Raw genomic sequence first — 13877 nt, 5'->3', positions numbered from 1 at the left:
AAACAGACTAATACAACCTCCATCTCTACAGAAAATCTTAAAAAGTAGCCAGGTGTTGTGGTGCATGCCTGTAGTCCCAGCTACTTGGGAGGTTGAGATAGGAGGATCACTTGAGCCCAGGAGTTTGAGGCGGCAGTGAGCTATGATCATGCCACTGCATTCCAGCCTGGGCCACAGAACAAGACTCTGTTTCAAAATAGATAATTTAATTTTAAAAAGAAATAAATCTTTACCCTTTCAAGTCACTGGTATTTGGATTTTTTGTGACTGACCCACTCCAGCCTATGCTGACTGACACATACCAGTAACTTGGTTATCTAAGAACAAGCTACTGCATTAGAAGTGCACTGCCAAAGCAGGAGGCCCGGCCTGATATTCCAAAAGATTCTTCACCAGTGGATGTTCCTGCCACAGCATTTCACAAAGTTTTGTTTTCCAGAAAATGTGGGGGAAGGGAAAACAAGGAAGGGTCCCTTATGCTCACCTATGAGCTCCCAATGTTATGGTCATTTCTGGCCAATACTCCCTTGATGATAAGATGGCCCCACCATCAGACACATGCTTCATCCTCAAGTGACAACTGAGAGCCTGATACCAATCACACCCTTCCTCTATCACCATGACATTTCGGTATCTTTTTCTACCTACTGGTCTCAGGGCATACTATCTCCATCAGAGATTTTCAAATAATGTTTAGCATCAAAAGGGAAAGAGAAAGGGAGTTTCCAGGCCTGTAAAAACTTGTCTCCTTATGCAAATATGCTCCACCCTGCCCGGTAATGTTTACATTTTCTGTAGCAAGAGTTATGGAATGGATGGCTTCGTCATGCCCAAAACTTCCTCCCAATTTCCACACATCAGGCACCTTGACCATTCTCCTGTTCCTTCATAACAGTGAGTAGAATCTTTTGTTGACCATTTCTCAGGACCTTCACCATTTTCTGTCTTCAGGCCTGTTTCCAACTGTGAGAGGTTTTTTTATATCTGGGATTTAAATACTCCTCCTTTCTCTACCCCCAAATGCCTGTACAATGTCTGGCTTATGGGGTCTCACCTCTGAAGACCCAGCTCAGGTATCACATGCTAATGAAAGTAAGATGCTACCTCCTATCTACCACCAACTATGGTAGAGACAGCTATTCACTCTTTCAGGTCCTTGACCCCCATCCTGACAAACATTCACAACTGGCTGTCTTCTCCTTATAGACTACCTCCCCTACTAGGCTGGGTTCTCCTGGAAAATAGGACTTTTGTTGATTTTTGTTTATTTTCTTCATAGACCCAACAACTAATGAATCTCCTGATCTATCCTTTCAGATCCTTAATGTATGTTTGTTCGTCAAATGAATATACAGTATATATGTTCACAGAAATTCACACATCTAGTTAAAAACTCAAAGTTTAAAGTATGATTTGAGCTGTAGTAAGAAGGATAAGTAAGAAAGACTTTTACAAGGAAAAAAAGGAAGCACAGACAAATAAATACAGGGGTATGAATCCATCTCTGTCTACTGTTAAGACTGTTAAGCTGTGGGCCTTACAGTTTCAGATGGACACTTTAAAGTTTCTAGTTTTGGCCTGTCCAGACCACAAGACAAATACGATGGCACATTATTCCTGTGAGTTCACCCTTGCACCACCCCAAGAGTGAGCGCCTTCTTAAATTTTCCACCCTGGCAGCTGCACTGGCCTCAGGCTGCCCTTGAGAGAATGCCTCAACCTTGAATTGATGGTTGTTAAATACTTAAATATTTTAAAACCTAATGTGTTCGATGAGGTCCCTTCTCCTTCCGGTATGACCATGCCAATTACAGGCATGTTCTGTGTATAATGTGTCTCATTTTGACATACCAGGCAGCAATGTGGATATGCTTGGAATCATTCTTGACTCTTCCCCCTCCTCTCATGTAACTAGCCGAGTGGTGGAGAGACATCCTCCATCCTGCTTTTCTAGGAAAGGGTGAAGTTAGGGGGAGCAGAACAGGAGAGGGAGAGCACGGCAGATGCTGTGGGGTGACAGTAACTGGCTGACTGATCTGTGAACACATGTGAAAGACCCTCGGGTATTCTCTAACTGGTTGAGACTTGGAAGCAACGAGCAGGTGGAAATAGAGTCAGAGCAATTTAAATACTTACAACGCATCTATATCCACAGGGTGGTGGGGCCTGGGGCACCTGGTTTCTTACATTTTCAGCATCACTTCTTGCTCCTCCAACACAAACACCCGTCCCCCCCCCGCCATGCCAATAGGTCTTTTCTCTAATCTTGAGAACACCCAATTCACTTCCACCTGTACTCTTCCCCCACTCCCCACCCCCCGAGATGGAGTCTTGCTCTGTCACCCAGGCTGGAGTGAAGTGGTGCGGTCTTGGCTCACTGCAACCTCCGCCTCCCTGGTTCAAGCAATTCTCCTGCCTCAGCCTCCTCGAGGAGCTGAGATTACAGGTGCACGCCACCATGCCCAGCTAATTTTTGTATTTTTAGTAGAGATGGGGTTTCACCATGTTGGCCAGGCTGGTCTCCAACTCCTGACCTCCTGATCTGCCCACCTTGGCCTCCCAAAGTGCTGGGATTACAGGCATGAGCCACCACGCCTAGCCTCCACCTGTACTATTTGGCTCATACTGTCCAACTATCTATACAGCCTTTCCCTTCTCTGGTGCTTATTGTATCTTACCTTAGCAATCCTTCAAGGCCCACTCCTATTTGCTATATTTTTTTTTCAACCAATCCCTGCCTCTGCTCTCAACATCTGCCACACTGTATTATCATCCTCGTAGACATTTAATTGCATGCTGTCTCATATCATTATTTCAGCATTTCCCAAGTATTTATCTTGCCTGCCTAACTTGATTGTCTTCCCTCTGAGTTCAGGGGCTTGGTCATGAATATCTGCTGTTTTTTTCTGTATGAGCCTTTATGCTTCCACAGACAGTAGAAGTTTGATACTTATTCAATGGGTAGATGAAGAGATAGAACGTAAATGTGGTGTTTGCACACTTCCTTGTATATAATTCTGCCATAATGGTATCACTGATTTCTCATTATAACTCAAGTTGTTTTGCTAGATTGGAGATAGACTTTTCTGATGTGTTCATGCTCTTACTCCATCACTGGGAAGGTATACAGTAGAGGGAAAATGCAAGTATACTGCCTACATAATCTTCAGGAAGTCAAGAGCTATCACTTCATCCAGTTTGCCACATCAGAAAGAGGGAAATAATAGCAGTGGGAGTGACAGTAATGATTGATTAAGAGGCATTGTGGTCGCTTCACACCATCCATAGGCTGTCTTTTTTTTTTTCTTTAGCTCCCCTCAAAGCACATGGACTAATAGAGTAACACAAACGAATTGGCATAATTCCTTCTCCTGCTATTGTTACTAGTTCAAGTGTGAGCACTTGCCCCAACTTGAGGCCACCGAGTATAGGGAGGATGTTTACTTGCTGCTTCTGGGAAGAAGCATTTTTACTAAATGAGATTTTCCCAAAGCTTTACTTTTTTTTTTCTTTTTGAGGCACGTTCTCACACTATCCCCAAGGCTGGAGTGCAGTTGGGATCTCAGCTCACTGCAACCTCCGCCTCCCAGGCTCAAGTGATTTTCGTGCCTCAGCCTCCTGAGTAGCTGGGACTACAGGCGTGAGCCACCACGCCTGGCTAATTTTTGTATTTTTTAGTAGAGACGGAGTTACGCCGTGTTGCCCAGGCTGGTCTCGAACTCCTGAGCTCAGGCAGTCTGCCCGCCTCAGGCTCCCTAAGTGCTAGGATTACAGGCGTGAGCAACGGCTCCCGGCCTCCCACGGCTTTAGATGAAGCTGACACTATGGAAACCTTGGCAGAAGATTAGAAAGAAACAAGTTCCTGATGGCATTGTTTAGCAGGCAAATCGATGTATCCCTGAAATCCAACATCCAATCTGAAGTTAAATGAGCTTTACCGTTCAAGCCACTTAGAGTTGGACTTTCAGTTAACTTGCAACCGAATATAACCGGCACATATGTACTAACCACAGTGATAATAATATCTGCACTACAAACTCACAGAGTAATCGGGAGAGTAAAAGCTAATCACATATGTGAAACTGCTGTGTCAGCTTTATTATGCAAGTATTTGTTGCTGAGAGCCTCTTGGTTAAGATACCTTCCCTCAAGAGACAGAACTTGAAAAGAATCTTAAAGATGTGGAGGGCTTCGGTTGTTCATATCGGGATTTTAAAAAACGTCCCAACTGTGTATCAGAAAGCTTAAGACATTAAGATTCAAGCTGAACAGAACAGGAAATGCGGCAGATACTGTACATGACAAACTTTCTAGGAGGAAATGATTTACATAAAAGCTGGTGCCCAGCACAGGGTAAGTGCTAAATAACTCTGTTTTTAAATGTTATTTGGAAAAAAAAAAAAAAAAGATTAATCATCCATGGTACAAAATTTAAAAGTTACATAAGTATGGAGTCTCGCGTCTTCCCTGACCCCCACCCCCAGTCATCCAATATATTTTTCCAGAACTAGTCTGATCATAACATATATACATATATAATTTTTTCCTCACAAATGTCAGCATCCCATACACTGTTCTGCATCATTTTTTTACAAATCACATAATGTATCTTGAAGGTCTTTCCATATCAGTGTCTATAGAGAGCAGAGTCTATTTGTTTTTAAGAGCTGCAGACAACTTCAAGTGTGGCCCAACCATAATTTACGTTTCTATGAATTTAACCGGTGTTATCGTTGGACATTTTGACTGTTTCTGGCCGTTTGTGATGTCCAACAATGATGTAATGATTATCCTTGCAGGGACTTCACTTCACAGGAGCAGAAGCCCATTTGCAGGATAAATTCTGAGTTGCGGAACTGGTGATTTACAGGGCAGAGGTGCAGTCTTTGTCTTAATTTCTGAATTCACGAATGTTGAATGCGATGAATTCGTGGGAAGCCCCGCAGGGAGTCTAAGCAGCTCTCCAGAGGCTGTGGTTGTCACGGATGATGATTGCGGGACCCGCAGACTGAGTCTCCAAGCGCTCCGCCCCGCCGCGCCCCTCTCCGCGGGTCCCACCGCGGACCCGCCTCTGCGCGCTCCCGGCCAGGAGCCCCTAGCTGCAGGACCAGGCACGTGCGATTCCACGTGAGCCTCCCGGCCGGAGCGCAGATGGGAAGTGCGCATGCGCCTACCGCCTGGAAAGTAGGTCAGACTCCTCCTCTCACGTGACCTGCTCCCCTTAGCTACCCTCGGCGCCTCCCCGCCGGGGCGCAGCCGGGATGCGCTCGGCAGCCAACGTGACGGGGCTGGGCGCGGGCGGCTCCGCGAGCGCCCAGCGCCCGCGAGGATTTGCCGGTTCTCCTCACACCCCAGCGCTGCGCTCAGAAGTCGGGCGGGCAAAAGGGAGCGCCTCGGGAAGTATCTGGGAGCCGGGCTGGAAATGAATGGGGCCGGGAAGCGAGCTCAAATCGCTGACACCTGGCACAGGGCTGCGTCCACTTTCATGCTTCCTAAGGCAGTTCTGCCTGCAAGAAGGGAACGCGCATCGCCTTTCAGTAGATCACACCGATCGTTTGCACGTTTGCATTCTCAATTTCTGCACTATATAGGGCAACTCAGACATGAAAACAATCTTTGTAAGAAGAAGTGGAATGCTAATGGTTCCTGGAGTTTTGCAGGAATATTCCACCGGCCCCATTTCTAATCTCCCACTCACTCCCTCCCCAAAGACACTCCTACTAGAAAGCTTATCGGTAGATTTCTCACCTTCCACAAGAGACTTCAGGGGCGCTGCTGCTGCTGCTGCTGCTGCTGGAGGCTGGAGGGGGTTGGGAGCAGGGAACGAAGGCAGGTCTGAATTAGCTGAAGCTAAATTCTATATATCAGAAATAATTTTATTTATTGCCCCATTGCTTTCTGATTTTTAACTTGTTGCACAAATGACAGACTCTGCCTCGGTGAGTTGCAATCCAGTGGAGGGCACTAACAGGCAAAATCATGGGTTACAATGCAGTGGGCTATACGTGTTTTAATAGAGGTGTGCCCAGGTGTTATATAAGCCCAGTGGTGGGTACCCTGAGTCTTGAAGACTAAGTGGGAGGTAGCTGGCAGAGAAATAAGGCAGAGGGGGTGGAAAGTGTTCCAAACAAAGGGAATAACTAATAGTTACATAATATTTTCCTCTAAGAAGTTTTTACTATAATTGTCTTAGCCATGCATATGGTTAGAATATGTATTGTTTACATTTATATTATTCTAAGACAGTCTTGAAAGAACATTGTTGTGCATGAGGCTTCCCCCCTCCACTTTTAATAACCCCTAGGAGTGGGATTGCTATATAAAAGATACAAATATTTTGTAACTTTTGATAAAGTATTGCCAAATTATTTTCAAAAATATGTTGTACTCATTTGTACCAATATTTAGCCTTCAGTCAGTAAATTGCCCGTTATTTCAAATCAATGAAGCCTTATGACATTAACACTTGATTCACTAGAATATGCCAGAAATCATAATACACATGCATTTCTGCTTTATACGACCCATGACAAAAGTCTAATTGAATTCAAGTTTAAAAATGGGAAAATATCGGATCAGTACATTTCATTCTTACAGGGAACACCTAACATGGACAAGGTGGGAGGTGGGGGCAGGAGTGAAAGTGGGACAAACTAAAGCCTCACCAAATGCCTGTCTCTGATTGCTCTTTTCTTACTGTACGTCTAGGGTAAAAGATAAAGCAGCTCACACAAGCCAGAACAAGCAAAGAGGTTTTCACACCCCTCTGCAAATGTCAGAACAGTAGCAGAATCAAAGGGACCTAGGGTTTGACCCTCTTAAGAGGTCACTTTAACTTGCAGCAGAAAAGCTGATCAGGTGTTGATGAACTTCTGGAAGCCTGCAAGCTTCCTAACTCAATTTCTGTTGGCATCTGTATCTGCAAGGAGAAAACAATACTGTGACATTAGAAAGAACATTTGTGACGAAAGGTAATGTAAGTAATGTTGACAATGAAAGGAGAACGTATCTTGGTTTTGCCTGTATTAAGCTAGATCACTAAGGAAATCTGAAGCATGGAACAGAGTTATAACTTTTCAAACACATGGTTGTAGTTCTTACTGTGGTTATTTTCCTAATATCTATCCTTCACTTTGTGTATCAGTCTTATAATTTCAGCTGGTGGGGGGCCTTACCTCCTCTCTCAGTTCAGGGGTTGGGCTTGACCAAATTAACAAATCAGGGTGGTCCCATTGTTTTTTGTTTCGTTTTGTTTGGGTTTTCTGTTTATTTATTTGCCTTTAAAATTTTATTATAATAACATTTAACATGAGATCTACCCTTCTAAACTTTTTTAAGTGTGAAACATTATTGTTGATTATAGGTGCAATGTTGTACAGCAGATCTCTAGAACTTATTCATCTTGCTTGACTGAAACTTTATGCCCACTAATTGGTAACTCCCAATTTCGTCCTCTCCCCAGCCCCTGGAAACCACCTTTCCACTCTCTGAGTCTTTGAACTTGACTATTTTAAGTTCCTCAGATAAGTGGAATCATGCAGTGTTTGTCTTTCTGTGACTGGCTTATTTCACTTAGCATAACGTATGCAAGGTTCATCTATCTCGTTTTATATTGCAGAATTGCCTTCTTATTATGGTTGAATAGAATTCCATTGTATGTCTATACCATATTTGCTTTATCCATTCATCTGTTGATGGAGATTTAGTTTGTTTCCACCATTCCTCTTTTTATGAGGATTGAAAGAGTTCATGCAGCAGATGCACTTAGAACAGTGCCTGACATATATTAAGAGTACATGAAGTATTAGTTGTTGTTACTGTTGTTATTATTAGTGTAACAATGACTGGTTCAATCAGAGGAAAGCCTGGACTTGTTATAGTTACTCGATGCCATCCTTTCTCCTTGGATAGGAATGGAAGAGCATGTATAACTACTGATGCCCTCTTTCCACCTTGAGAGGACCCAACCCAAACACACACCTGATAAACAGGGAGAAGCAGAGGAAGCTACACCCTGATCAAACTACACTTGAAGCCTGTACTCCCTCTTGACCTTTGAGCTGTTTGAGCTAAATGCATCCCATTTGTTACTTTAATTATTAGAATTGGGTTTTCAGGTGTTTGTCAATGCAGACATCCTGATACCATGTCTAGGTCTTCATTTTATTTTATTTATTTATTTTTAGACAGGGTGTCACTCTGTCACCCAGAATAGAGTGAAATGGCATGATCTCGGCTCACTGCAGCCTTGACCTCCCAGGCTAAAGCAATCCTCCCACCTCAGCCTCCCAAGTAGCTGGGACTACAGGCATGTACCACCACACACAGCTAAGTTTTTTTGTAGAGACGGAGTTTTGCCATGTTGCCCAAGTGGGTCTTGAACTCCTGGGCTCAAGCAGTTCACCTACCTTGGCCTCCCAAAATGCTGGGATTACAGGCATGTGCCAGCACACCTAGCCCAGGTTTTCGTTTTAACTAAAGGGTCAAAATGATGACACAGACACTCCATTTTGAGCATGCACTTGTTAAAGAATGGAATTAAATTTCACATCCGTAACAAATGAATAAAACATCCAATGTATTAGTTTGCTAGAGCTGACATAACAAAATACCACTGACTGGGTGGTTTAAACAGAAATTTATAGTCTTACAGTTCTGGAGGCTAGAAGTCCAAGATCAATGTGTCAGCAGGGTAGGTTTCTTCTTAGTCTCTCCTGGCCTTGTAGACAGCCATCTTCTTCCTGTTTCTTCACATGATCTTCCCTCTTCATGTGTCTTTGTCCTAATTTCCTTTTCTTGTGAGGATACCAGTCATATTGGATTAGGGCCTGCTCCAATGACCTCATTTTAACTAAAGTATCTCTTCAATGACCTTATTTCCAAATATAGCCACATTCTGAGTACTGGGAGCTAGGACTTCAACATATGAATGGGGCAGGGGAGGGGACACAATTCGGTCGATAACATCCAACAAGGCATTAATAATATCATATGGATTATTTGATACCAGATCTTTACCTTGATACAAATGCTGTTCTCCAAGTTTTTGTTTAAGGGCTAGGAAAGGAAGAGAGATTGAGAATAGGAAAGCTCCTCTCTGAGAACAGATCCAGAAAAACAGCATGTAATGAAGATTTGGCTAAGCCCACTCTCAAATATCTGTCCTGGAAGGACAATTCACATTGATGACAGGAAAGCTAATATAAAGATAACTTTGGTTATTTCACTCTTTGTGAGCCTCCGTGAGGATGGGCAACTTTGCTGAAGAATCTGTTTCAGGCTGATCTTTTTTTCTCCGTTAACACTTCTTAGCTAAAGTTTTGGTGCTTTATTGAAGAATGGAATCTCATTTCTGGACATGGTTGAACAGCTGTTTCTGTGTTCTTTCTAATTTCAGTGAGGCAAGGCTCCAAAAACGAATAGAAAGCTTGGTTTGCATTCTGAGGTTGGCCATTGAATTGAATGGTTTGTACTGCAGGAAAAAGCTGTGTGACATAGAAGTCACTTCCCCACTTTGGGCTCAGTTTCTCTTAATGTAAAATAAGACAGTTGGACTCCATGATTTCCAATGTTGTGTCCATCTATTCACCATATGATTGATTGGAAAAAAAGTATTTTGGTTTCTTTGCTAGTAAAAACTGAAGCCAGGCACGGTGGCTCACGCCTGTAATCTCAGCAATTTGGGAGGCAAAGGTGGGCGGATCACCTGAGGTCAGGAGTTCGAGACCAGCCTGGCCAATGTGGTGAAACCCTGTCTCTTACTAAAAATACAAAACTTAGCTGGGCGTGGTGGCACATGCCTGTAATCCCAGCTACCTGGGAGGCTGAGGCATGAGAACTGATTGAATCTGGGAGGCAGAGGTTGCATTGAGCCGAGACCACACCACTGCACTCCAGACTGGGTGACGAAGCGAGACTCTGTCCCCCCACCCCATCCCCCCAAAAAAACTTCATTTATCATTCCCGAAACTTTATCATTCCCGAAACCCTTTCCTAGCATGCAAGTGTCTATTAAGCTCCATCTGCGTCAGGTATTCATGGCAGACAAGAAACGTATATTTCTTTGAGAATCAGATGATCCATATCGCCCATTGTTGAGAACATCTGCCCATCTTTATTTCATTGCCTAAATTCCTTTTTCTTGGAGTGAGGAAAGAGACAGGGAAGAACAACTGTTTGTAGTAGCAGCCAGCATTGGAAAGAAAATATCTTTTTGTTGCTAGTCAGTGTACTAAAGATACACACCTGGCTCCAGCCCAGAGGTTTGTAACCAGGGATGCGCATCAAAATTACCCCTGAAATTTCTAAAAGCACATGTCTGTAACTCTACTCAAAATTTTGAATCAGTAAGTCTGAAGGAGGGCCTGAATCTGTGGAAAAGTCCTACAGATATAATGCTATGGGTTTGGTCTAACCATTTCCTCATTTCCATTAAATCACTCCCAGGTCCTTTTAGTCAGTTATATCAAAACACCTTGTATTGCACATTATTGGAAATATACCTGCATTTGAAAGGAACAATTCGGCTGGGCGTGGTGGCTCACGCCTGGAATCCCAGCACTTTGGGAGGCCGAGGCAGGTGGATCACCTGAGGTCAGGAGTTCGAGACCAGCCTGGCCAACATGGTGAAACCCCATCTCTACTAAAAATATAAAAATTAGTAGGGCGTGGTGGCAGGCGCCTGTAATCCCAGCTACTTGGGAGGCTGAGGCACCAGAATTGCTTGAACCCAGGAGGCAGAGGTTGCAGTGAGCCAAGATCATGCCACTGCATTCCAGCCTGGGCGACAGAGTGAGACACCATCTCAAAAAAGAAAACAAAACGAAACAAACAAACAAAAACAACTCTTTCTTTCCCAAAGTTACATATTAAGTGTTTTAGCTGGTTGTGAGAAACACAATTAAGTGCCCCAGAAAATTTTACCTGTTTTGTGATCCAAATGCAGTTAGCATTTCTGAAACTAGATATAATGTTTTGCTATGGAGCTTACATATTGTAAACAGCAACAAAAACTTCGTATGGTATTTGCAATAAATAGAGAGTAATATTTGATATCAGTGTTCTTTTTTAAATCACCGAGGTACATTCTGGAATTACAGCACTAAAATAACAAAAGACTTGATTCCACCAACCCTCCTGGTGGGTTTATTTAAGCAAATTGTATTTGTTTGCCGAACTGTAAATAAAACAGGTTCTAGCCTTCCATTCCTTCAGGCTTGCATTTCTGTAGCTGCATATGGAATTTGTTCTTATTAGACTCCAGTAAAGAGCGTCCAGGGATAGAAAAAGAGGAAACATTACTCAAAACACAAAACATAGTAAAACAAAGAATTGCCCATTTCTTTCAGAAGTCCAGCTCTTAGAGCAGTGGAACAAACAGACGTTGTGCAGTGAAACAGAACAGGCTTGACCCCCAGCTCCCTCTTGCCACTGGTAGTCTACGTGTGCAGCTGTACTTGTGACATTCCCTTCAGTACTCTTACCTGCCCAATGGTGGTCATCACACTCATATGGCAGGTGGCTATGAGGATCAGAGTAGAGATGATACATGTGAAATGCTTGGCACGTAATGGGCACCCTCAAATAGTTACAGGCATCATTTTTATTATTTTCTTAGGAAAAAAATAGGTAAACAAGCCAGGATTTACTGCGTTTTTTTTTCAGAGTTTTATATTAATGAGATAAATTCAAAAGGAATTTGACTAAATTTGGAAGGCTCATATTTGCCTCTTTGTAAATAGAGATGCCAACTCTGAAGTGGCTGCTTCTCTATAGATGAAGCACAAAATGTTAAGGTATACGTGACATTTTCAAAGGCATCAAAGGAACCCTGTACAATGCCTCTGAACTACACATTAGCTGTGAATTGATGGCTTCACTTGAAATCTAATGAAAACTCAAACTCTCTAGATTTGAGTTGCTGCTACAACTTGGCACGATCTTTTTCAATGTGGGGGAAATGTATCCAAATAGGATATGTAGTGTTTAAAATATCTCAGGTTCTTATAGAACCTAAGATTAGTAAGTACAAAGCAGGTGGCTGTAAACTGTACCCTGGTTGTTGTAAGGGAATGAGAGAAGAAAATTGAGCCCTTAAAAAGATTAACCTATTCAGGTTCTGAACCTGCTTGGGGACAAACTCATATATCAACCTAAGAATCCAGACAAGTGGAAGAAGAAAGGAAGGAAGGGTTGTGATATTGAGATCAGACATTCAAACTCAAGGGGAGACTTTATACTTATTAATGGTCCAGTCCCCAAAGAAGATAAAACTGTCATAAATTTTTTGCACCAAATAACATAACATAAAAACATAACACAACTAATATAGTTGAAATAACAGGTGTATATACCAGCTATTTACTCTATAGAGAATACATTTTAAGTGCTGAAACATTTATAAGAGTTACTCTTTTTTTCATAGTTTTATATCAATGAGATAAATTCAAAAGGAAATCGACTAATTTTGGAAGGCTCATATTTGCCTCTTTGTCTTATTATGTCCCTAATATCACATATTGGGACTCAAATACACATTTGATAAATTATCAGATATGGGCATAGTGTTAGCAGTGGTTGACTCTGAAGATGAGGTTCAGAGTGATCTTAACTTTTTTATGTTCCTTTATATTGTTTGAATATTTTATAACCAACATGTATCATTTCTATAATGAAAAATAAGGTTATTTTCATTTAAAAAGAATACCTACTATCCCTGAACACTTACCATATTTAGGGGCAAATACTAAGCATGTGTCCTGATATATTTCATTTCATTCTCACAACAACACCTGAAGTAGAATGTCAAAGATTGATAGTTTCCCTCCCCACACATGTCTTTTCTCTGCTACTTCTATAATCATAGAGGATTTAGGTCGACATGTGCCACCCAGCTGAAGACCACATTTCCCAGCCTTCCTTGCTGCTAAGTGTGGTCATAGGATGATTAATTGGATGTGAGTAAAAGAGATGTGTTCAATTTCTGCTCCCTCTCCACCTTCTAACCTTTCTTGCTGCTAGAACATGAACCCAGTGAACGTGGTCGAGAACCCTATTCAACAAAGCTGAAGAGAGCCACCCTTTAGGGGATGCAGACTAACAAGAGAGAGGAAACCTGTGTGCCTAGTACCATGGAGCCCCAGAGCAGCTGTGGACTGTGCATAATCAGACCATTGTGGAGGGAGAAATAAACTTCATCTTGTTTAAACTGTGTGAATTTGGTATCTGTTAAAGCAGCCAAATTAATCTTCTATTATTATTTTACATTGTGTAGCTTTTCTTACAAGAAATGTAACATTTCCCTTATGTTTTACAACCATAATTATTAAAAATATTCAGACTTTATTTTATGTTGAATATATTTTAATGCTCACCAATAATGCTTATATGCCTCAACATCACAATCATGCCCAGGGCCCCTAATGATATCTTTCCATTCCAGGAAAAATGTACAAGTGATATGTTTCCACAGTTCTTACATGCTTGAATGACAATTTGATTGCTTTTAGAATTCTTGAGTCGTACTCTTTTCCCTCTAAATCTCTAGGGATTCCTTTAAAAAAAATCTACTGGGCTAAAGAGAGAGTTGAGATATTTGAGAGCAGACTGATCATTTCTTCTTTTAAAGTAACTTGATTTTTCTACTAGGGTACCTGTGGACTGTAAACTCTAGATAAATAACATCACAAATGTGACAGCATTGGTCAATATTTAATCATTTTTAAAAAACATTGTAGCCTCTTCAATATGTAGATTTCTGGATCCTGTCATTCTATTTCCTTATTATATCATTTAATTTTTCTTTCTATTCATTTATCATCTTCAGAAACACCAACTGTTATCTAACTGATTCATCCCTTCAACAAGTGTTAAGTAAA

General features: G+C 41.9%; 1 protein-coding gene across 3 annotated transcripts in view; it reads left to right on the top strand.

The window, feature by feature from the left end:
• STXBP4 (syntaxin binding protein 4) overlaps positions 1–13343 on the top strand; it is a 280286-nt gene extending 266943 nt beyond the window's left edge. For all 3 annotated transcript variants that reach the window (XM_055388705.2, XM_063706252.1, XM_063706254.1), the window contains one exon: positions 13021–13343. In XM_055388705.2, the coding sequence (XP_055244680.2) occupies positions 13021–13068 (48 nt within the window). In that variant the 3' untranslated portion in view covers positions 13069–13343. The remainder of the gene's footprint in view (positions 1–13020) is intronic.
• Positions 13344–13877: the final 534 nt, after the last annotated feature.

This window comes from Gorilla gorilla, chromosome 4 (genome assembly GCF_029281585.2).
Source record: "Gorilla gorilla gorilla isolate KB3781 chromosome 4, NHGRI_mGorGor1-v2.1_pri, whole genome shotgun sequence".
Classification (NCBI taxonomy): Eukaryota; Metazoa; Chordata; class Mammalia; order Primates; family Hominidae; genus Gorilla; species Gorilla gorilla.
This window is presented reverse-complemented; position numbering and strand designations above follow the sequence as displayed.